At 45.0% G+C, this 25,000-nt stretch overlaps 2 protein-coding genes across 11 annotated transcripts in view; one reads left to right on the top strand and one right to left on the bottom strand.

Moving 5' to 3' along the window:
• Positions 1 to 911: 911 nt before the first annotated feature.
• On the bottom strand, positions 912 to 15,411 carry allc (allantoicase). 10 transcript variants are annotated; one of them, XM_034527217.1, is made up of 12 exons: positions 14,378 to 15,411; positions 13,952 to 14,188; positions 13,379 to 13,429; positions 11,832 to 11,919; positions 10,906 to 11,025; positions 10,493 to 10,572; positions 6,209 to 6,341; positions 5,979 to 6,149; positions 4,221 to 4,294; positions 3,782 to 3,890; positions 3,584 to 3,702; positions 912 to 1,120 (listed from the first exon to the last, which is right to left on the bottom strand). In XM_034527217.1, the coding sequence occupies exons 2-12, from the start codon at positions 14,039 to 14,041 to the stop codon at positions 938 to 940; spliced, it is 1,218 nt and encodes a 405-aa protein (XP_034383108.1). In that variant the 5' UTR covers positions 14,042 to 14,188; positions 14,378 to 15,411; the 3' UTR covers positions 912 to 937. The 10 variants fall into 10 exon arrangements, with proteins under 10 accessions (XP_034383108.1, XP_034383107.1, XP_034383106.1 ...); XM_034527216.1 differs by having other exon boundaries at positions 14,315 to 15,411; XM_034527215.1 differs by having other exon boundaries at positions 14,252 to 15,411.
• A 2,435-nt stretch (positions 15,412 to 17,846) lies between these two features.
• Positions 17,847 to 25,000, top strand: part of asap2b (ArfGAP with SH3 domain, ankyrin repeat and PH domain 2b) — a 29,604-nt gene continuing 22,450 nt past the window's right edge. Inside the window, exon 1 of the mRNA XM_034527195.1 lies at positions 17,847 to 18,218. Coding sequence (XP_034383086.1) covers positions 18,093 to 18,218 — 126 coding nt within the window. The 5' untranslated portion in view covers positions 17,847 to 18,092. The remainder of the gene's footprint in view (positions 18,219 to 25,000) is intronic.

The raw sequence follows: 25,000 nt of genomic DNA on the forward strand, positions 1-25,000 counted from the left end.
TCATATATTATCTATCATATATATTATATTATCTTTCATATATCATATTATCTTTCATATATCATATATTATCTATCATATATCATATATTATCTATCATATATCATATATTATCTATCATATATATTATATTATCTATCATATATCATATTATCTTTCATATATCATATATTATCTATCATATATCATATATTATCTATCATATATATTATATTATCTTTCATATATCATATATTATCTATCATATATCATATATTATCTATCATATATCATATATTATCTATCATATATATTATATTATCTTTCATATATCATATTATCTTTCATATATCATATATTATCTATCATATATCATATATTATCTATCATATATATTATATTATCTATCATATATATCATATTATCTTTCATATATCATATATTATCTATCATATATATTATATTATCTTTCATATATCATATATTATCTATCATATATCATATATTATCTATCATATATCATATATTATCTATCATATATCATATATTATATTTCATATTATCTATCATATATCATATATTATCTATCATATATTATCTATCATATATATTATATTATCTATCATATATATTATATTATCTTTCATATATCATATATTATCTATCATATATCATATATAATCTATCATATATCATATATTATCTATCATATATATTATATTATCTATCATATATCATATATTATCTATCATATATCATATATTATCTATCATATATATTATATATCTTCCGGTGAAACATCCGAGACGTTTAAACTAAAATGAACACTGAGTGAACGATGCTGTCCTATGATGCCATTGCTGCACAGCATTATGGGATGTTTCATCATCTGTGTTAATAGCTTGTGTTTAAAAGTATTAATGACCATCAGACAGACTTTATGTTTTATTTCTACGCATCAGAGTTTGGACGCCGGTATCTCCTGATTGGTCGGCGCAGCAGCAGTGGGGGCCGTGGGTCGACCCCAGAGGCGGAGCCTGCTGACCCCTCCGTCCGGGCTGATGACGAGCCGCACGTGACTGGCGGGCGAGCGGAGCGCCAGCTCCTCCTCGCTGTAGAGACGTCTGTGATGAGGACGCAGCTGCAGCCGCCGAGGAAGACAGGAAGCAGTTTAACACCAACAGGAAGCAGTTTAACACCAACAGGAAGCAGTTTAACACCAACAGGAAGCAGTTTAACACACCAACAGGAAGCAGTTTAACACCAACAGGAAGCAGTTTAACACACCAACAGGAAGCAGTTTAACACACCAACAGGAAGCAGTTTAACACACAAACAGGAAGCAGTTTAACACACAAACAGGAAGCAGTTTAACACACAAACAGGAAGCAGTTTAACACCAACAGGAAGCAGTTTAACACACCAACAGGAAGCAGTTTAACACACAAACAGGAAGCAGTTTAACACCAACAGGAAGCAGTTTAACACCAACAGGAAGCAGTTTAACACCAACAGGAAGCAGTTTAACACACCAACAGGAAGCAGTTTAACACCAACAGGAAGCAGTTTAACACACCAACAGGAAGCAGTTTAACACCAACAGGAAGCAGTTTAACACACAAACAGGAAGCAGTTTAACACCAACAGGAAGCAGTTTAACACCAACAGGAAGCAGTTTAACACCAACAGGAAGCAGTTTAACACACAAACAGGAAGCAGTTTAACACACAAACAGGAAGCAGTTTAACACCAACAGGAAGCAGTTTAACACACCAACAGGAAGCAGTTTAACACCAACAGGAAGCAGTTTAACACCAACAGGAAGCAGTTTAACACACCAACAGGAAGCAGTTTAACACCAACAGGAAGCAGTTTAACACCAACAGGAAGCAGTTTAACACACAAACAGGAAGCAGTTTAACACCAACAGGAAGCAGTTTAACACCAACAGGAAGCAGTTTAACACACCAACAGGAAGCAGTTTAACACCAACAGGAAGCAGTTTAACACACCAACAGGAAGCAGTTTAACACCAACAGGAAGCAGTTTAACACACAAACAGGAAGCAGTTTAACACCAACAGGAAGCAGTTTAACACCAACAGGAAGCAGTTTAACACCAACAGGAAGCAGTTTAACACACAAACAGGAAGCAGTTTAACACACAAACAGGAAGCAGTTTAACACCAACAGGAAGCAGTTTAACACACCAACAGGAAGCAGTTTAACACCAACAGGAAGCAGTTTAACACCAACAGGAAGCAGTTTAACACACCAACAGGAAGCAGTTTAACACCAACAGGAAGCAGTTTAACACCAACAGGAAGCAGTTTAACACACAAACAGGAAGCAGTTTAACACCAACAGGAAGCAGTTTAACACACCAACAGGAAGCAGTTTAACACCAACAGGAAGCAGTTTAACACCAACAGGAAGCAGTTTAACACACAAACAGGAAGCAGTTTAACACCAACAGGAAGCAGTTTAACACACCAACAGGAAGCAGTTTAACACCAACAGGAAGCAGTTTAACACCAACAGGAAGCAGTTTAACACACCAACAGGAAGCAGTTTAACACACCAACAGGAAGCAGTTTAACACCAACAGGAAGCAGTTTAAAACCAACAGGAAGCAGTTTAACACACCAACAGGAAGCAGTTTAACACCAACAGGAAGCAGTTTAACACACCAACAGGAAGCAGTTTAACACCAACAGGAAGCAGTTTAACACACCAACAGGAAGCAGTTTAACACCAACAGGAAGCAGTTTAACACCAACAGGAAGCAGTTTAACACACAAACAGGAAGCAGTTTAACACCAACAGGAAGCAGTTTAACACACCAACAGGAAGCAGTTTAACACCAACAGGAAGCAGTTTAACACCAACAGGAAGCAGTTTAACACACAAACAGGAAGCAGTTTAACACCAACAGGAAGCAGTTTAACACACAAACAGGAAGCAGTTTAACACCAACAGAAAGCAGTTTAACACACAAACAGGAAGCAGTTTAACACAAAAACAGGAAGCAGTTTAACACCAACAGGAAGCAGTTTAACACACAAACAGGAAGCAGTTTAACACACCAACAGGAAGCAGTTTAACACAAACAGGAAGCAGTTTAACACACAAACAGGAAGCAGTTTAACACAAACAGGAAGCAGTTTAACACCAACAGGAAGCAGTTTAACACACCAACAGGAAGCATATTAACACACAAACAGGAAGCAGTTTAACACAAACAGGAAGCAGTTTAACACACAAACAGGAAGCAGTTTAACACACTTAAGAAGTCAACGCTGAAAAACTAAACTTTTAGCTGACCTGTTCTATTTCTGGTTTCTTGTACTTAAGTTACATCCCAAAGGAAATATTCACTTTTAAATATTTAAATCGGTCGTGTTCAGAGTTAACAGTTCAAATTATTATATAAATAAAATGTTCCTCGTCGTTGTCAGTAAAGTTTTCTGAGGGAAAAGATCTGAGACCTTGTTGGCTGGCGGCCATCTTGGCAAACAAAGTGAGATTCATCTCTGTTAAATACATGTCTGAATATCTAACTCATTACACTGTTTGGAAACACCTTGTTTACCAATATTACATACTTTCTGCGTGGGCAGAAGGACCTGCCATTTCCCAGAATTCCAGCTGTTGCTGATACACTGAGCTTCATCCTCAGGGGTCAAAGAGCAAACCTCAATCCTGCAGGAGTCTGGGAAATTCCCTGATGGAGACACACAGGTAAATGGACAGGGCTGATGGAGGAGGAGTCAACAGAAGCAAAGCAGCAGGTGTGTGTGGACCTTTGAAGTGGTTGGTGTCGACCTCCACGCGGCTGATGACTCCAGGATGACCGAGACGAAACACGGCCCACTGGCAGCCGGGGACCTGAAGGATCCCTTGCTGGTCCACCTGCAAGACCGGCACGTTTAACAGGTGATTCATGTACATTGTGAAAGGTGAGGACAATTTTAAAATTAAGGACATTTTAGTAAGGAGAATTAAAAAAATAAAAAAGAGATTCAGGGGTCAAATATAAATTGGTGATGGTTCAGACCAGGAGAACATCTTGGGGGAAACTGAGGAGGTTTTTGAAAAGTGAATACACGTTTGGAAAATGTGGAAAAGGGAATGCTTTTTAAAAGTGAGGAACATTTTAACGATCAATCATTCTCAGAAAAGAAGAATGTTTCATCTCCTTTTTACTTATAATTAAGTTAATGTTAGTGTTTAGGTTTAAACCTTCAGGTGTTTGGGTCTGTCCAGTCTGCGGGCCGTTTCCCAGCCATCGGCCATGTTGGCAGCTCGGCCGAGACCTGAAACACAGCACACCAGTGTCACCAGTTCCTCCAGGGTCTCCAGTGGTACCAGTTCCTCCAGGGTCTCCAGTGTCTAGAGACACTGGTACCACTAGACACTAGAGACACTGGTACCACTAGACACTAGAGACACTGGTACAACTAGACACTAGAGACACTGGTACCACTAGACACTAGAGACACTGGTACCACTAGACACTAGAGACACTGGTACCACTAGACACTAGAGACACTGGTACAACTAGACACTAGAGACACTGGTACCACTAGACACTAGAGACACTGATACCACTAGACACTAGAGACACTGGTACCACTAGACACTAGAGACACTGGTACCACTAGACACTAGAGACACTGGTACCACTAGACACTAGAGACACTGGTACCACTAGACACTAGATACACTGGTACCACTAGACACTAGAGACACTGGTACCACTAGACACTAGAGACACTGGTACCACTAGAGACACTGGTACAACTAGACACTAGAGACACTGGTACCACTAGACACTAGAGACACTGGTACCACTAGACACTAGAGACACTGGTACCACTAGACACTAGAGACACTGGTACAACTAGACACTAGAGACACTGGTACCACTAGACACTAGAGACACTGGTACCACTAGAGACACTGGTACAACTAGACACTAGAGACACTGGTACCACTAGACACTAGAGACACTGGTACCACTAGACACTAGAGACACTGGTACAACTAGACACTAGAGACACTGGTACAACTAGACACTAGAGACACTGGTACCACTAGACACTAGAGACACTGGTACCACTAGACACTAGAGACACTGGTACCACTAGACATTAGAGACACTGGTACAACTAGACACTAGAGACACTGGTACAACTAGACACTAGAGACACTGGTACCACTAGACACTAGAGACACTGGTACCACTAGAGACACTGGTACAACTAGACACTAGAGACACTGGTACCACTAGACACTAGAGACACTGGTACAACTAGAGACACTGGTACAACTAGACACTAGAGACACTGGTACCACTAGACACTAGAGACACTGGTACCACTATACACTGGAGACACTGGTACCACTAGAGACACTGGTACCACTAGACACTAGAGACACTGGTACCACTATACACTGGAGACACTGGTACCACTAGAGACACTGGTACAACTAGACACTAGAGACACTGGTACCACTAGACACTAGAGACACTGGTACCACTAGACACTAGAGACACTGGTACAACTAGACACTAGAGACACTGGTACCACTAGACACTAGAGACACTGGTACAACTAGACACTAGAGACACTGGTACCACTAGACACTAGAGACACTGGTACCACTAGACACTGGAGACACTGGTACAACTAGACACTAGAGACACTGGTACCACTAGACACTAGAGACACTGGTACCACTAGACACTAGAGACACTGGTACCACTAGACACTAGAGACACTGGTACAACTAGACACTAGAGACACTGGTACCACTAGACACTGGAGACACTGGTACAACTAGACACTAGAGACACTGGTAACACTGGTACCACTAGAGTCTAGTGGTACCAGTGGTACCAGTGTTACCAGTCCTTCCACAGACAGCAGGTGATGCCCAGTGTTACCAACAGTTAACATCAAATTAGAGGCACAAAGTATTTGTGCTGATTCCAACCAATCATGTTGCGTGGATGTCCAAAGTGGGCGTCGCTATAACCGAGGCAGACTCCCCCATTGGTCAGAGCCACCAAGTCGACGTCTTGGTGGGGGGAGACAGACGACCAGTTTCTCTGCCCGACGCCGTACACCCGCAGTCTGGCTATCCCTCCATCTGGTAAGACAAACACTGAATACAGTTTTATTATTACCATTATCATTTGATCATGAGTGTGTGTGTGTGTGTACCTGGGTGCATGTTGAGGCGAAGGTGTGTGACTCTGTGGTTGAAGTTGACCTTGAAGTAGTTATGGCAGCAGTCTGAGTATCCAGGCTTCAGCTCCGACACGCATACCAGTTCAGGCCACGCCTCCGAACCCAGCTGTCAATCAAATCACATATCAGCCTTAAACTGTGTCATTGGTGACACGTCTAGAGGGGAATGTAGAGCGTCATGTGACTAGAGGGGAACATAGAGCGTCATGTGACTAGAGGGGAACATAGAGTGTCATGTGGCTCTAGAGGGGAACGTAGAGCGTCATGTGACTAGAGGGGAACATAGAGTGTCATGTGGCTCTAGAGGGGAACGTAGAGCGTCATGTGACTAGAGGGGAACATAGAGTGTCATGTGGCTCTAGAGGGGAACGTAGAGCGTCATGTGGCTCTAGAGGGAACGTAGAGCGTCATGTAAGTAGAGGGGAACATAGAGTGTCATGTGGCTAGAGGGCAACGTAGAGCGTCATGTGACTAGAGGGCAACGTAGAGCGTCATGTGACTAGAGGGCAACGTAGAGCGTCATGTGACTAGAGGGGAACGTAGAGCGTCATGTGACTAGAGGGCAACGTAGAGCGTCATGTGACTAGAGGGCAACGTAGAGCGTCATGTGACTAGAGGGGAACGTAGAGCGTCATGTGACTAGAGGGCAACGTAGAGCGTCATGTGACTAGAGGGCAACGTAGAGCGTCATGTGACTAGAGGGGAACGTAGAGCGTCATGTGACTCTGGAGGGGAACGTAGAGCGTCATGTGGCTCTAGAGGGGAACGTAGAGCGTCATGTGACTAGAGGGGAACGTAGAGCGTCATGTGACTAGAGGGGAACGTAGAGCGTCATGTGACTAGAGGGCAACGTAGAGCGTCATGTGACTAGAGGGGAACGTAGAGCGTCATGTGGCTCTAGAGGGGAACGTAGAGCGTCATGTGGCTCTAGAGGGGAACGTAGAGCGTCATGTGACTAGAGGGCAACGTAGAGCGTCATGTGACTAGAGGGCAACGTAGAGCGTCATGTGACTAGAGGGCAACGTAGAGCGTCATGTGACTAGAGGGGAACATAGAGCGTCATGTGGCTCTCGAGGGGAACGTAGAGCGTCATGTGACTCGAGGGGAACATAGAGTGTCATGTGGCTCTAGAGGGGAACGTAGAGCGTCATGTGACTAGAGGGCAACGTAGAGCGTCATGTGACTAGAGGGCAACGTAGAGCGTCATGTGACTAGAGGGGAACGTAGAGCGTCATGTGACTAGAGGGCAACGTAGAGCGTCATGTGACTAGAGGGCAACGTAGAGCGTCATGTGACTAGAGGGGAACGTAGAGCGTCATGTGACTAGAGGGCAACGTAGAGCGTCATGTGACTAGAGGGGAACGTAGAGCGTCATGTGACTCTGGAGGGGAACGTAGAGCGTCATGTGGCTCTAGAGGGGAACGTAGAGCGTCATGTGACTAGAGGGCAACGTAGAGCGTCATGTGACTAGAGGGCAACGTAGAGCGTCATGTGACTAGAGGGCAACGTAGAGCGTCATGTGACTAGAGGGGAACATAGAGCGTCATGTGGCTCTCGAGGGGAACGTAGAGGGTCATGTGACTAGAGGGGAACATAGAGTGTCATGTGGCTCTAGAGGGGAACGTAGAGCGTCATGTGACTAGAGGGCAACGTAGAGCGTCATGTGACTAGAGGGCAACGTAGAGCGTCATGTGACTAGAGGGGAACGTAGAGCGTCATGTGACTAGAGGGGAACATAGAGTGTCATGTGGCTCTAGAGGGGAACGTAGAGCGTCATGTGAGTAGAGGGGAACGTAGAGCGTCATGTGACTAGAGGGCAACGTAGAGCGTCATGTGACTAGAGGGCAATGTAGAGCGTCATGTGACTAGAGGGCAACGTAGAGCGTCATGTGACTAGAGGGGAACATAGAGCGTCATGTGGCTCTAGAGGGGAACATAGAGCGTCATGTGACTAGAGGGGAACGTAGAGCGTCATTTGACTAGAGGGGAACATAGAGCGTCATGTTGCTCTAGAGGGGAACATAGAGCATCATGTGGCTCTAGAGGGGAACATAGAGCATCATGTGACTAGAGGGGAACATAGAGCGTCATGTGGCTCTAGAGGGGAACATAGAGCGTCATGTGACTAGAGGGGATCATAGAGTGTCATGTGACTAGAGGGGATCATAGAGTGTCATGTGGCTCTAGAGGGGAACATAGAGCGTCATGTGACTAGAGGGAACGTAGAGCGTCATGTGACTCTAGAGGGGAACATAGAGCGTCATGTGACTAGAGGGAACGTAGAGCGTCATGTGGCTCTAGAGGGGAACATAGAGCGTCATGTGACTAGAGGGGATCATAGAGTGTCATGTGGCTCTAGAGGGGAACATAGAGCGTCATGTGACTAGAGGGGATCATAGAGCGTCATGTGACTAGAGGGGATCATAGAGCGTCATGTGGCTCTAGAGGGGAACATAGAGCGTCATGTGGCTCTAGAGGGGAACATAGAGCGTCATGTGACTAGAGGGGATCATAGAGCGTCATGTGACTAGAGGGGAACATAGAGCGTCATGTGGCTCTAGAGGGGAACATAGAGCGTCATGTGACTAGAGGGGAACATAGAGCGTCATGTGACTAGAGGGGAACATAGAGCGTCATGTGACTAGAGGGAACGTAGAGCGTCATGTGGCTCTAGAGGGGAACATAGAGCGTCATGTGACTAGAGGGGAACATAGAGCGTCATGTGACTAGAGGGGATCATAGAGTGTCATGTGGCTCTAGAGGGGAACATAGAGCGTCATGTGACTAGAGGGGAACATAGAGCGTCATGTGACTAGAGGGAACGTAGAGCGTCATGTGGCTCTAGAGGGGAACATAGAGCGTCATGTGACTAGAGGGGAACATAGAGCGTCATGTGACTAGAGGGGAACATAGAGTGTCATGTGGCTAGAGGGGAACATAGAGCGTCATGTGACTAGAGGGGAACATAGAGTGTCATGTGGCTAGAGGGGAACATAGAGCGTCATGTGACTAGAGGGGAACATAGAGTGTCATGTGGCTCTAGAGGGGAACATAGAGCGTCATGTGACTAGAGGGGAACATAGAGCGTCATGTGACTAGAGGGGAACATAGAGCGTCATGTGACTAGAGGGGAACATAGAGCGTCATGTGGCTCTAGAGGGGAACATAGAGCGTCATGTGACTAGAGGGGAACGTAGAGCGTCATGTGGCTCTAGAGGGGAACATAGAGCGTCATGTGACTAGAGGGGAACATAGAGTGTCATGTGACTAGAGGGGAACGTAGAGCGTCATGTGACTAGAGGGGAACGTAGAGCGTCATGTGACTAGAGGGGAACGTAGAGCGTCATGTGACTAGAGGGGAACATAGAGCGTCATGTGGCTCTAGAGGGGAACATAGAGCGTCATGTGACTAGAGGGGAACATAGAGCGTCATGTGACTAGAGGGGAACATAGAGCGTCATGTGGCTAGAGGGGAACATAGAGCGTCATGTGACTAGAGGGGAACATAGAGCGTCATGTGACTAGAGGGGAACATAGAGCGTCATGTGACTAGAGGGGAACATAGAGCGTCATGTGGCTAGAGGGGAACATAGAGCGTCATGTGACTAGAGGGGAACATAGAGCGTCATGTGACTAGAGGGGAACATAGAGCGTCATGTGGCTAGAGGGGAACATAGAGCGTCATGTGGCTAGAGGGGAACATAGAGCGTCATGTGGCTCTAGAGGGGAACATAGAGCATCATGTGACTAGAGGGGAACATAGAGCGTCATGTGACTAGAGGGGAACATAGAGCGTCATGTGGCTCTAGAGGGGAACATAGAGCGTCATGTGACTAGAGGGGAACATAGAGCGTCATGTGGCTCTAGAGGGGAACATAGAGCGTCATGTGACTCTAGAGGGGAACATAGAGCGTCATGTGACTCTAGAGGGGAACATAGAGCGTCATGTGACTAGAGGGGAACATAGAGCGTCATGTGACTCTAGAGGGGAACATAGAGCGTCATGTGGCTAGAGGGGAACATAGAGCGTCATGTGACTAGAGGGGAACATCGAGCGTCATGTGGCTCTAGAGGGGAACATAGAGCGTCATGTGACTCTAGAGGGGAACATAGAGCGTCATGTGGCTAGAGGGGAACATAGAGCGTCATGTGACTAGAGGGGAACATAGAGCGTCTTAGTTTGAAGCGTATGGTGGCTGAACAGGCGTTGGTATTCGACGAGTCTGTTTTGAGAACCTGTTGACACGTCAGGGTTACCTTGGCGACCGCAGCCAGCTGAACGTCGGAGGCGGCCATGCCGGTTCGGTCTCCCTCCAGAGTGAAGGGGGGAGGTTTGTCTGGGGAAGAACCGCTCAGTGTTAGTTCAGGTTCTGCATATCGTTTCTGTTTCATGTTTTCTTTCACTGTGGTTTCTTCCTCGTGGACACATACAACTAAACACCAGCACATACACACCAGCTGGGCTGTTTCACCCAAAAGACCATTCAGTCTTTTATTTTGTGCACCTTTTAAAATGTCTAACAAGTAAAACAGCTCATTTTTCTTCCGTAAATGTAATATATAAAATGTGAATTTAATGACTTTGTATTTAAACTGCAGGACAAAGTTTCTCGTAGAGTTATCTTCCTCATGAAGTAAGGAAAGGAGCTAATGGGGATCAGAGCCGGTACCCAGACAGCCGGCCTGGACGGAGATGGAGGGCGAGTGGTTCCCAGTGAAGAAGGACGAGTCCACATCGAGGCCGTGGATCAGCCCGGGAACTCCCAGCTGGACGACGCACCAGTCGTGACCTCCACAAACAGAATCATAAATGAAGAGCACATTAATGTCAAAGAGAATGATCACTGGAGACACATTTACTCTTAATGACACTTGGTTTCTGTAAGGAGTCAGATATCGAGTACACCTTATTCTATCTTTGCATTATAGAATTGGATTGTAAAACAATACTGTAATTACTACTACTCTTAGTACTATTATATTATTATTATGTTTGTGCTGTATATTGTGTGTGTACAGTATAAATACTCTAACATTAAATGCCTTATTAGGTTATTGTGTATATTGAACTATTCTTTGAATTATTTTTAGAATTCATCATAATGATGAATTATTATATTGAATTATTATCACCTATATAGTTTACACATTGTGGCTAATGGAGGTTAAATAATATAATATATTGTAATGACTTGTCACTTCTTATTGAGTTGTGTGTATATAAAATGAATAATAATAAAACATTATTATATTGGCAGATGGGGAAATTAGTAATTATAAGAATTGTCCCTAATATGCATTACATTTTGAATTTACTCACTTAATAAAATAGGATAATTATTATTTTTAGTAGTAGTAGCATTAATATTGTTATTATTAGTATTAGTTGTTATAGTAGAAGTAGAACAGAATTATTAATGTCACATTATATATATATATATATATTAGGTAAGTAACCAGCTTTGTTGCAGGTTGTCTTCCATTCATCATTTTAATGTTTTTGTTCATTATTAAAGAGAGATTCTTTTAAAGAATATACAAAGTGTGAGCATCATAGAGTCGTGAACATAATTCCCTCATGAGTTCTGGTACTGACCCGCCGTCCTCTTCCTCCTCGTCTCCCATCCATCCATCCACTTCCCAAACTCGGTGAAGGCAGAAGCGCTGAAGTTGGGCTTCTCTCTCTGGACCAACAACAGGACATGAACATCTCACCAGCCGGTTCTGGGTTCACACAACACTGGACATATACAGTCAGGCACAGGCTCGGGCAGCTCGTGTGTTCTGGGGTCCTAGCACTTCCTGGTTTGTAGGTGAATTCTGCTAAGAAGACGTGTTGGTCTTAAACTCAACTCTTTACTGTGCTTCATCTCATTGGAGGTTCCCTACAGAACTGTGCTTCATCTCATTGGAGGTTCCCTACAGAACTGTGCTCATCTCATTGGAGGTTCCCTACAGAACTGTGCTTCATCTCATTGGAGGTTCCCTACAGAACGGTGCTCATCTCATTGGAGGTTCCCTACAGAACTGTGCTTCATCTCATTGGAGGTTCCCTACAGAACTGTGCTCATCTCATTGGAGGTTCCCTACAGAACTGTGCTTCACCTCATTGGAGGTTCCCTACAGAACTGTGCTTCGCCTCATTGGAGGTTCCCTACAGAACTGTGCTTCACCTCATTGGAGGTTCCCTACAGAACTGTGCTTCACCTCATTGGAGGTTCCCTACAGAACTGTGCTTCACCTCATTGGAGGTTCCCTACAGAACTGTGCTCATCTCATTGGAGGTTCCCTACAGAACTGTGCTCATCTCATTGGAGGTTCCCTACAGAACTGTGCTTCATCTCATTGGAGGTTCCCTACACCTTCAGTTTGTTTAGTGTAGAGAACTGTGCTTCACCTCATTGGAGGTTCCCTACAGAACTGTGCTCATCTCATTGGAGGTTCCCTACAGAACTGTGCTCATCTCATTGGAGGTTCCCTACAGAACTGTGCTTCATCTCATTGGAGGTTCCCTACAGAACTGTGCTTCACCTCATTGGAGGTTCCCTACAGAACTGTGCTTCATCTCATTGGAGGTTACCTACAGAACTGTGCTTCATCTCATTGGAGGTTCCCTACAGAACTGTGCTTCATCTCATTGGAGGTTCCCTACAGAACTGTGCTTCACCTCATTGGAGGTTCCCTACAGAACTGTGCTTCACCTCATTGGAGGTTCCCTACAGAACTGTGCTTCACCTCATTGGAGGTTCCCTCCAGAACTGTGCTCATCTCATTGGAGGTTCCCTACAGAACTGTGCTCATCTCATTGGAGGTTCCCTACAGAACTGTGCTTCACCTCATTGGAGGTTCCCTACAGAACTGTGCTTCATCTCATTGGAGGTTCCCTACAGAACTGTGCTTCACCTCATTGGAGGTTCCCTACAGAACTGTGCTTCACCTCATTGGAGGTTCCCTACAGAACTGTGCTTCATCTCATTGGAGGTTCCCTACAGAACTGTGCTTCACCTCATTGGAGGTTCCCTACAGAACTGTGCTTCACCTCATTGGAGGTTCCTTACACCTTCAGCCTGTTTAGTGTAGAGAACCGAAGAGTTCTCTTTTGTTGAGCAGGGGAGATGAACCCTGACCACACATCAGTCGTACCTTCAGCAGGTTGTTAGCAGGAGCGAACCATTCGTCAGTCGCAAAGATAACCTGCAAGGACACCACAACACACTTTGTCAACAACAACAAGATAACCTGCAAGGACACCACAACACACTTTGTCAACAACAACAAGATAACCTGTAAGGACAACACACTTTATGTCAATAACAACTTTAACATATGGACTTTACATTAACATGTTAAAGGAAGAGTTACCGCAGATTGATTACACTCTCATGGCTGTACAGTAAGAATGAAGCTACAGACAGTTAGCTTAGCACAAGGACTAGCAACATGTGGTCCGACCCCTGGGCCGGGTCCTGCTGGACTAATGTGGACATGAAGCAGTCCAAACCACCTTGAACATCCATCTACAGACATGAAGAGCTGCGTATTAGTGTGCTCATATGTTTGTGATTATCTTAAATGTCTTTAGCTACTGCTGGTTGTTGATAATATTATTATAGTGTTATTAATATATTACCTTGCATCACTCGCTCTAAACAACAGAATATCCTAAACAAATCCAGATGAACAGTGATCAATACATCATGCATGTCTGCAGCTCACCTTCCCACCGACCGCCTCGCAGGCCAGATCGTTGGACTGCAGGAAGTCCGGTTCTGCTGCTGCCGGTTCTGCTGCCGTCCTCTCCGCCATGGCCTCACTGGAGGGAGCTTCCACTGGACCGAGAGGAACGTTGAAGCAGCTGCTGGAGGACAAAGTTCAGCGGAGTGGGGCCACTGACCGGCTGGACGCTGGCGTCACTCCATGAACGGGAAGGAGAAAGACAGGCGGGTACTGGACCTGGTTCCAGAGAGCAGGTTCAGGGAACCCTGAGACCGAGGAACCTCTGGTCTGTTACTGGACCTGGTTCCAGAGAGCAGGTTCAGGGAACCCTGAGACCGAGGAACCTCTGGTCTGTTACTGGACCTGGTTCCAGAGAGCAGGTTCAGGGAACCCTGAGACCGAGGAACCTCTGGTCTGTTACTGGACCTGGTTCCAGAGAGCAGGTTTAGGGAACCCTGAGACCCTGTCTCCGTCCCGGTGTCTCCGTCCTGCCTCCCGGTGTCTCAGTCCTGCCTCCCGGTGTCTCAGTCCTGCCTCCTGGTGTCTCCGTCCTGGTGTCTCCGTCCTGCCTCCCGGTGTCTCCGTCCTGCCTCCTGGTGTCTCTGTCCCGGCATCTCTGTCCCGGTGTCTCCGTCCCGGTGTCTCAGTCCTGGTGTCTCAGTCCTGCCTCCCGGTGTCTCCGTCCCGGTGTCTCCGTCCTGGTGTCTCCGTCCTGGTGTCTCCGTCCTGCCTCCTGGTGTCTCTGTCCCGGTGTCTCCGTCCTGATGTCTCCGTCCCGGTGTCTCCGTCTCGGTGTCTCCGTCCTGCCTCCCAGTGTCTCAGTCCCGGTGTCTCAGTCCCGGTGTCTCTGTCCCGGTGTCTCCGTCCCGGTGTCTCAGTCCCGGTGTCTCCGTCCCGGTGTCTCCGTCCTGCCTCCTGGTGTCTCCGTCCCGGTGTCTCCGTCTCGGTGTCTCCGTCTCGGTGTCTCCGTCCTGCCTCCCGGTGTCTCCGTCCCGGTGTCTCCGTTCCGGTGTCTCCGTCTCGGTGTCTCCGTCCTGCCTCCCGGTGTCTCCGTCCCGGTGTCTCCGTTCCGGTTTCTCCGTCTCGGTGTCTCCGTCCTGCCTCCCGGTGTCTCCGTCCCGGTGTCTCCATCCCGGTGTCTCTGTCCCGGTGTCTCCGTCCCGGTGTCTCAGTCCCGGTGGCTCCGTCCTGCCTCCCGGTGTCTCTGTCCCGGTGTCTCCGTCCTGCCTCCCAGTGTCTCAGTCCCGGTGTCTCTGTCCCGGTGTCTCAGTCCCGGTGTCTCAGTCCCGGTGTCTCTGTCCCGTTGTCTCCGTCCTGCCTCCCGGTGTCTCAGTCCCGGTGTCTCAGTCCCGGTGTCTCTGTCCCGGTGTCTCCGTCCTGCCTCCCGGTGTCTCCGTCCCGGTGTCTCCGTCCTGCCTCCCGGTGTCTCAGTCCCGGTGTCTCTGTCCCGGTGTCTCAGTCCCGGTGTCTCTGTCCCGTTGTCTCCGTCCTGCCTCCCGGTGTCTCAGTCCCGGTGTCTCAGTCCCGGTGTCTCTGTCCCGGTGTCTCCGTCCTGCCTCCCGGTGTCTCAGTCCCGGTGTCTCAGTCCCGGTGTCTCTGTCCCGGTGTCTCCGTCCTGCCTCCCGGTGTCTCCGTCCCGGTGTCTCCGTCCTGCCTCCCGGTGTCTCAGTCCCGGTGTCTCAGTCCCGGTGTCTCTGTCCCGGTGTCTCAGTCCCGGTGTCTCTGTCCCGGTGTCTCTGTCCCGGTGTCTCTGTCCCGGTGTCTCTGTCCCGGTGGCTCCGTCCCGGTGGCTCCGTCCTGCCTCCCGGTGTCTCTGTCCCGGTGTCTCCGTCCTGCCTCCCGGTGTCTCAGTCCCGGTGTCTCTGTCCCGGTGTCTCAGTCCCGGTGTCTCTGTCCCGGTGTCTCTGTCCCGGTGTCTCTGTCCCGGTGGCTCCGTCCTGCCTCCCGGTGTCTCAGTCCCGGTGTCTCCGTCCTGCCTCCCAGTGTCTCAGTCCCGGTGTCTCTGTCCCGGTGTCTCAGTCCCGTTGTCTCCGTCCTGCCTCCCGGTGTCTCAGTCCCGGTGTCTCTGTCCCGGTGTCTCCGTCCTGCCTCCCGGTGTCTCAGTCCCGGTGTCTCTGTCCCGGTGTCTCTGTCCCGGTGTCTCAGTCCCGGTGTCTCTGTCCCGGTGTCTCAGTCCCGGTGTCTCAGTCCCGGTGTCTCAGTCCCGGTGTCTCTGTCCCGGTGTCTCAGTCCCGGTGTCTCAGTCCCGGTGTCTCTGTCCCGGTGTCTCAGTCCCGGTGTCTCAGTCCCGGTGTCTCTGTCCCGGTGTCTCAGTCCCGGTGTCTCTGTCCCGGTGTCTCTGTCCCGGTGTCTCAGTCCTGCCTCCCGGTGTCTCAGTCCTGCCTCCCGGTGTCTCGCCGGCTGCGCCGTCCTCTGCACCCCTCGCCGGTCCTCCGTGTAGCTGCTCCTCCACGCCAATCACTGCCCTCGGCTCGAGCTCACCATAACACACCTGTTCTCCCACTGAACCACCTGAACCTGCACCTCTCCCTTTAGTGTCACTCGTCTCCCTCCTTCTGATTGGCTCCCCACCCTGTGAACACCTGAACCCTCCCACAAAAGTCTGAACACAACATAAGTGACAGCAGGAAGGACCACAACACACATGGTACCACATCATGAAGGATGGGCCACACCCCGATCCGTCACACTGGTTTGACTACTGGTCTCACTGGTGGAGACGAGAGGATGGAACCATCAGTCCTGGAGTCTGAACTGCTCTGATGGGGGTTACTCTGTCTGGCACATTCCTGCCTTCCTCTTGCTCCTCCTCCTCCTCTTCCTCCTGCTCCTCTTCCTCCTCCTCCTCTTCATCCTCCTCCTCCTCTTCCAGTAAAAGTACACAAGTATTATCGGCTTCATGTAGTTAAAGTAACAGCAGTAAAAGTACACAAGTATACAACATCACATATAAATATAAACTCTTTAAGGTCCCACATGAATATTGAAGTACGTGGTCACGTGTGTTGCAGCTGTTGGCCCCGCCCACACGCCTCCAGGCAGGTGTCAAAGATGTTCTATGTTTGAGATAATGGATCCCTGAACGTGTGGAGCAGAAACAATGTGTCCATAAATGAGTCAACTGGAAAAGTACAGGCAGTAGTGGAATATGATGTATCAGTACTTTTACACAAATACTTTGACGTGAAGTATACATTTGTTCTACTTGTACTTTACTTGAGTATTTATATTTTCTGCCACTTTCTCTTTTACTCCACTACATCTCAGAAGTAAATAATGTACTTTATACTGTACTACATCTCAGAGGTACATGTACTTTATACTGTACTACATCTCAGATGTACATGTACTTTATACTGTACTACATCACAGAGGTACATGTAGTACTTTATACTGTACTACATCTCAGAGGTACTTATTGTACTTTATACTGTAGTACATCTCAGAGGTACATGTTGTACTTTATACTGTAGTACATCTCAGAGGTACTTATTGTACTTTATACTGTACTACATCACAGAGGTACATGTAGTACTTTATACTGTACTACATCTCAGAGGTACTTATTGTACTTTATACTGTAGTACATCTCAGAGGTACATGTTGTACTTTATACTGTAGTACATCTCAGAGGTACATGTACTTTATACTGTACTACATCTCAGAGGTACTTATTGTACTTTTTATTGTACGACATCGCAGAGTTAAATATTACTATTCACTTAGTACTTGGTGTGGTAAAGGATCTGAATACTTCTTCCACCACTTGAGTACAAGTATTTATTGTAGTGCAGTCCTTGAGAAAACATTCTTTAAATGTTACTTTTCCTTTGAAGAAAATGTTTAAATTGGAAAGAAAAGAACTTCCTGGAATTGTCAGACTGTGGTTCCTGGAAACCGCCGCGGAGTGATACCTCCTGCGCGTCCCCGCCCCGCTCAGTGCGCTCAGGTGGTTGCAGCAGCGGAGGAACGCGACGGGTCAGTCCGCCCACAGGCCTCTCTCTGCGGGTCACTTCTCCGGGAAACAGTCGCGGTCTGGCAGCGGAGGAGATCTCTGCCGGGTGTTCCGGACTCTGTGGGCCAGGTGTGGCCGCTCTACCTGCGGGTTCTTATCGAAGGGTTCACGCGCACCGGGATCAACATGCCGGAGCTCATCAGCGTGACCGAGTTCATCGAGGAGACCAATGAGGACTACAAAGCCCCGACCACCTCCAGCTTCACCACCCGGATGTCCCACTGCAGGAACACGGTGGCCGCCCTGGAGGAGGTGGGACCTCACACACACACACACACACACATGTACACACATATACATGTACACACACACACACATGTACACGCGTATACACACGCATATACATGTACACACACACACACACACATGTACACACACATATATATATATATATATATATATATACATATACATGTACACACACACATGTACACACACACACATATATATATATATATATATATATATATATATATATGTGTGTGTGTGTACATGTGTGTGTGTACATGTATATATATATATACATATACATGTACACACACACATGTACACACATTTATATATACACACACACACATGTACACATGTATACACACACATATACATGTACACACACACACACACATGTACACACATATATATACACACACATACATGTACACACACACACACATGTACACACATTTATATATACACACACACACACATGTACACACATATATATACACACACATACATGTACGCACATATATATACACACACATACATGTACACACATACACACACATGTACACATATATATATATATATATATATATATATATATATATATATATACACACACACACACACATGTACACATGTATACATATACATGTACACACACATGTACACACATATATATATACACACACACACACATGTACACACATATATATACACACACATACATGTACACACATACACACACATGTACACATATATATATATATATATATATATATATATATATATATACACACACACACACACATGTACACACATATATATACACACACATACATGTACACACACACACACATGTACACATGCATACACACACATACATGTACACACACACACATGTACACACGTATACACACACATATACATGTACACACACACACACATGTACACACATATATATATACACACACATACATGTACACACATATACACACGTATACACACATATATTCAGTTTTCAATTCAATTCAGTTTATTTTGTATAGCCCAATATCACAAATCACAACCTCCCCTCAGAGGGCTTTACAATCTGTACACATACGACATCCCTGACCTTTGACCTCACATCAGATCAGGAAAAACTCCCCAAAAATAACCTTTGACAGGGAAAAAAGGGAAGAACCCTTCAGGAGAGCAACAGAGGAGGATCCCTCTCCCCGGATGGACAGATGAATAGATGTCATGTGACCAGATGAACAGAGTTACAGAGTTACATAAACACATTACATGAATATGACAATGTATGAATGGAACTCCAATCCATGAAACAGAAGGAGGTAGAGAGGAGGGGGGGCGGGGCATCAGCAGGGCCAATGGGAGGCCGGCTCACCAGCATCAGACACCTCCAGGTCCAATGGACCCTATGAGACGTGAAGTCACAACGACTCCGGGGAGGAAGCAGAGTTAATAAGGTGCAATGGAGAGATGTAAATTCATCCATAAGGAGAGAGAGAAGAGGAGAGAGGTGCTCAGTGTATCCTAAAACATCCCCCAGCAGCCTATAAGCCTATAGCAGCATATCAAGGGGCTGGACCAGGGCAAACCTGATTCAGCCCTAACTATAAGCACTATTAAAGAGGAAAGTCTTAAGTCTATTCTTAAATGAGGTGACTGTGTCTGCCTCCAGGACTGAAAGTGGAAGCTGGTTCCATAAAAGAGGAGCTTGATAACTGAAGGCTCTTGCTCCCATCCTACTTTTTAGGACTCTAGGAACCACAAGTAGCCCCGCATTTAGTGAGCAGCTCTCTAGTGGGGCAATATGGTACTACAAGCTCCTTAAGATATGATGGTGCATCACCAATCAAGGCTTTGTAGGTGAGGAGAAGAATTTTAAATGTGATTCTTGATTTTACAGGGAGCCAGTGCAGAGCAGCTAATACAGGAGTCATGTGATCTCTTTTCTTAGTTTTTGTGAGTACACGAGCTGCAGCATTCTGGATCAACTGGAGGAACTTAAGAGACTTATTAGAGCAGCCTGATAATAAGGAGTTGCAGTAATCTAGTCTGGAAGTAACAAACGCGTGAACCAGCTTTTCTGCATCTTTTTGAGACAAGATGTGCCGGATTTTTGAAATGTTACGTAGATGAAAAAATGCAGTCCTTGAGATTTGCTTAACGTGGAGTTAAAGGACAAGTCTGGGTCAAAGATAACTAGAGATTCTTTACAGTGGTGTTGGATGCCAGGGAAATGCCATCTACAGAAACCACATCACCAGATAATTGATCTCTGAGGTGTTCAGGGCCAGTAAAATAACTTCAGTTTTGTCTGAGTTTAACATCAGGAAGTTGCAGGTCATCCATGTTTTTATGTCTTTAAGACATTCTTGAATTTTAGCGAGCTGGTTGGTCTCCTCTGGTTTGATCCATAGATATAATTGAGTATCGTCTGCATAGCAATGAAAGTTTATGGAGTGTTTCCTGATAATATTGCCCAAAGGAAGCATATATAAGGTAAATAAAATTGGTCCAAGCACAGAACCTTGTGGAACTCCATGATTAACGTTGGTGGTCATTGAGGCTTCATCGTTTACAAATACAAACTGAGATCGATCTGATAAATAGGATTTAAACCAACTTAGTGCGGTACCTGAAATGCCAATCGACTGATCCAGTCTCTGTAATAGGATGTCATGATCAATGGTGTCGAACGCAGCACTAAGGTCTAATAATACCAGTACGGAGATGAGTCCTTTATCAGCACTAAGGTCTAACAAGACCAGTACAGAGATGAGTCCTTTATCAGCACTAAGGTCTAACAAGACCAGTACAGAGATGAGTCCTTTATCAGCACTAAGGTCTAACAAGACCAGTACAGAGATGAGTCCTTTATCAGCACTAAGGTCTAACAAGACCAGTACAGAGATGAGTCCTTTATCAGCACTAAGGTCTAACAAGACCAGTACAGAGATGAGTCCTTTATCAGCACTAAGGTCTAACAAGACCAGTCCAGAGATGAGTCCTTTATCAGCACTAAGGTCTAACAAGACCAGTACAGAGATGAGTCCTTTATCAGCACTAAGGTCTAACAAGACCAGTACAGAGATGAGTCCTTTATCAGCACTAAGGTCTAACAAGACCAGTCCAGAGATGAGTCCTTTATCAGCACTAACGTCTAACAAGACCAGTACAGAGATGAGTCCTTTATCAGCACTAAGGTCTAACAAGACCAGTACAGAGATGAGTCCTTTATCAGCACTAAGGTCTAACAAGACCAGTACAGAGATGAGTCCTTTATCAGCACTAAGGTCTAACAAGACCAGTACAGAGATGAGTCCTTTATCAGCACTAAGGTCTAACAAGACCAGTACAGAGATGAGTCCTTTATCAGCACTAAGGTCTAACAAGACCAGTACAGAGATGAGTCCTTTATCAGCACTAAGGTCTAACAAGACCAGTACAGAGATGAGTCCTTTATCAGCACTAAGGTCTAACAAGACCAGTACAGAGATGAGTCCTTTATCAGCACTAAGGTCTAACAAGACCAGTACAGAGATGAGTCCTTTATCAGCACTAAGGTCTAACAAGACCAGTACAGAGATGAGTCCTTTATCAGCACTAAGGTCTAACAAGACCAGTACGGAGATGAGTCCTTTATCAACACTAAGGTCTAACAAGACCAGTACGGAGATGAGTCCTTTATCAGCACTAAGGTCTAATAAGACCAGTACAGAGATGAGTCCTTTATCAGCACTAAGGTCTAACAAGACCAGTACAGAGATGAGTCCTTTATCAGCACTAAGGTCTATCAAGACCAGTACAGAGATGAGTCCTTTATCAGCACTAAGGTCTAACAAGACCAGTACGGAGATGAGTCCTTTATCAACACTAAGGTCTAACAAGACCAGTACGGAGATGAGTCCTTTATCAGCACTAAGGTCTAACAAGACCAGTACAGAGATGAGTCCTTTATCAGCACTAAGGTCTAACAAGACCAGTACAGAGATGAGTCCTTTATCAGCACTAAGGTCTAACAAGACCAGTACGGAGATGAGTCCTTTATCAACACTAAGGTCTAACAAGACCAGTACGGAGATGAGTCCTTTATCAGCACTAAGGTCTAATAAGACCAGTACAGAGATGAGTCCTTTATCAGCACTAAGGTCTATCAAGACCAGTACAGAGATGAGTCCTTTATCAGCACTAAGGTCTAACAAGACCAGTACAGAGATGAGTCCTTTATCAACACTAAGGTCTAACAAGACCAGTACGGAGATGAGTCCTTTATCAGCACTAAGGTCTAACAAGACCAGTACAGAGATGAGTCCTTTATCAGCACTAAGGTCTAACAAGACCAGTACAGAGATGAGTCCTTTATCAGCACTAAGGTCTAACAAGACCAGTACAGAGATGAGTCCTTTATCAGCACTAAGGTCTAACAAGACCAGTACAGAGATGAGTCCTTTATCAGCACTAAGGTCTAACAAGACCAGTACGGAGATGAGTCCTTTATCAACACTAAGGTCTAACAAGACCAGTACGGAGATGAGTCCTTTATCAGCACTAAGGTCTAATAAGACCAGTACAGAGATGAGTCCTTTATCAGCACTAAGGTCTAACAAGACCAGTACAGAGATGAGTCCTTTATCAGCACTAAGGTCTAACAAGACCAGTACAGAGATGAGTCCTACTTTCTCAAGGATCTTAGAGAGGAAGGGAAGGTTAGAGATCGGTCTGTAGTTAGCCAACACCTCTGGATTAAGAGTGGTCTTCTTCAGGAGAGGTTTAATTACAGCTACTTTGAAGGAATGTGAGTATGAATGAAGTGAAGTGTGTTTATGTGAAGTATGAATGAAGTGAAGTGTGTTTCTGTGAGTATGAATGAAGTGAAGTGTGTTTATGTGAGTATGAATGAAGTGAAGTGTGTTTATGTGAAGTATGAATGAAGTGAAGTGTGTTTATGTGAGTATGAATGAAGTGAAGTGTGTTTATGTGAGTATGAATGAAGTGAAGTGTGTTTCTGTGAAGTATGAATGAAGTGAAGTGTGTTTATGTGAAGTATGTTTCTGTGAAGTATGAATGAAGTGAAGTGTGTTTCTGTGAAGTATGTTTATGTGAGTATGAATGAAGTGAAGTGTGTTTATGTGAGTATGAATGAAGTGAAGTGTGTTTATGTGAGTATGAATGAAGTGAAGTGTGTTTCTGTGAAGTATGAATGAAGTGAAGTGTGTTTCTGTGAAGTATGTTTATGTGAGTATGAATGAAGTGAAGTGTGTTTATGTGAGTATGAATGAAGTGAAGTGTGTTTATGTGAAGTATGTTTATGTGAGTATGAATGAAGTGAAGTGTGTTTATGTGAGTATGAATGAAGTGAAGTGTGTTTATGTGAGTATGAATGAAGTGAAGTGTGTTTATGTGAAGTATGTTTATGTGAGTATGAATGAAGTGAAGTGTGTTTATGTGAAGTATGAATGAAGTGAAGTGTGTTTATGTGAGTATGAATGAAGTGAAGTGTGTTTATGTGAGTATGAATGAAGTGAAGTATGTTTATGTGAAGTATGAATGAAGTGAAGTGTGTTTATGTGAGTATGAATGAAGTGAAGTATGTTTATGTGAGTATGAATGAAGTGAAGTGTGTTTATGTGAGTATGAATGAAGTGAAGTATGTTTATGTGAGTATGAATGAAGTGAAGTGTGTTTATGTGAAGTGTGTTTATGTGAGTATGAATGAAGTGAAGTATGTTTATGTGAGTATGAATGAAGTGAAGTGTGTTTATGTGAGTATGAATGAAGTGAAGTGTGTTTATGTGAAGTGTGTTTATGTGAGTATGAATGAAGTGAAGTGTGTTTATGTGAAGTGTGTTTATGTGAGTATGAATGAAGTGAAGTGTGTTTATGTGAAGTGTGTTTATGTGAGTATGAATGAAGTGAAGTGTGTTTATGTGAAGTGTGTTTATGTGAGTATGAATGAAGTGAAGTGTGTTTATGTGAGTATGAATGAAGTGAAGTGTGTTTATGTGAAGTATGTTTATGTGAGTATGAATGAAGTGAAGTATGTTTATGTGAAGTATGTTTATGTGAGTATGAATGAAGTGAAGTATGTTTATGTGAAGTATGTTTATGTGAGTATGAATGAAGTGAAGTATGTTTATGTGAAGTATGTTTATGTGAGTATGAATGAAGTGAAGTATGTTTATGTGAGTATGAATGAAGTGAAGTATGTTTATGTGAGTATGAATGAAGTGAAGTGTGTTTATGTGAGTATGAATGAAGTGAAGTGTGTTTATGTGAGTATGAATGAAGTGAAGTATGTTTATGTGAGTATGAATGAAGTGAAGTGTGTTTATGTGAAGTGTGTTTATGTGAGTATGAATGAAGTGAAGTATGTTTATGTGAAGTATGAATGAAGTGAAGTGTGTTTATGTGAAGTATGAATGAAGTGAAGTGTGTTTATGTGAAGTATGAATGAAGTGAAGTGTGTTTCTGTGAAGTATGAATGAAGTGAAGTGTGTTTCTGTGAGTATGAATGAAGTGAAGTATGTTTATGTGAAGTATGAATGAAGTGAAGTGTGTTTATGTGAAGTATGAATGAAGTGAAGTGTGTTTCTGTGAGTATGAATGAAGTGAAGTATGTTTATGTGAAGTATGAATGAAGTGAAGTGTGTTTCTGTGAGTATAAATGAAGTGAAGTGTGTTTCTGTGAGTATGAATGAAGTGAAGTGTGTTTCTGTGAAGTATGAATGAAGTGAAGTGTGTTTCTGTGAAGTATGTTTATGTGAGTATGAATGAAGTGAAGTATGTTTATGTGAAGT

The sequence above is a fragment of the Cyclopterus lumpus genome, chromosome 24 (genome assembly GCF_009769545.1).
Source record: "Cyclopterus lumpus isolate fCycLum1 chromosome 24, fCycLum1.pri, whole genome shotgun sequence".
Lineage (NCBI taxonomy): Eukaryota > Metazoa > Chordata > Actinopteri > Perciformes > Cyclopteridae > Cyclopterus > Cyclopterus lumpus.

Coding starts and splice junctions, on each gene's coding strand:
- allc (XM_034527217.1), bottom strand. CDS start 14,041: ATGGCGGAGAGGACGGCAGCAGAACCGGCAGCAGCAGAACCGGACTTC. Junction 11,026..11,831: donor GAGGAGGAAGAGGACGGCGG/GTCAGTACCAGA, acceptor CTGTTTGTGGAG/GTCACGACTGGTGCGTCGTC. Junction 6,342..10,492: donor AGCTGGCTGCGGTCGCCAAG/GTAACCCTGACG, acceptor TTTGATTGACAG/CTGGGTTCGGAGGCGTGGCC.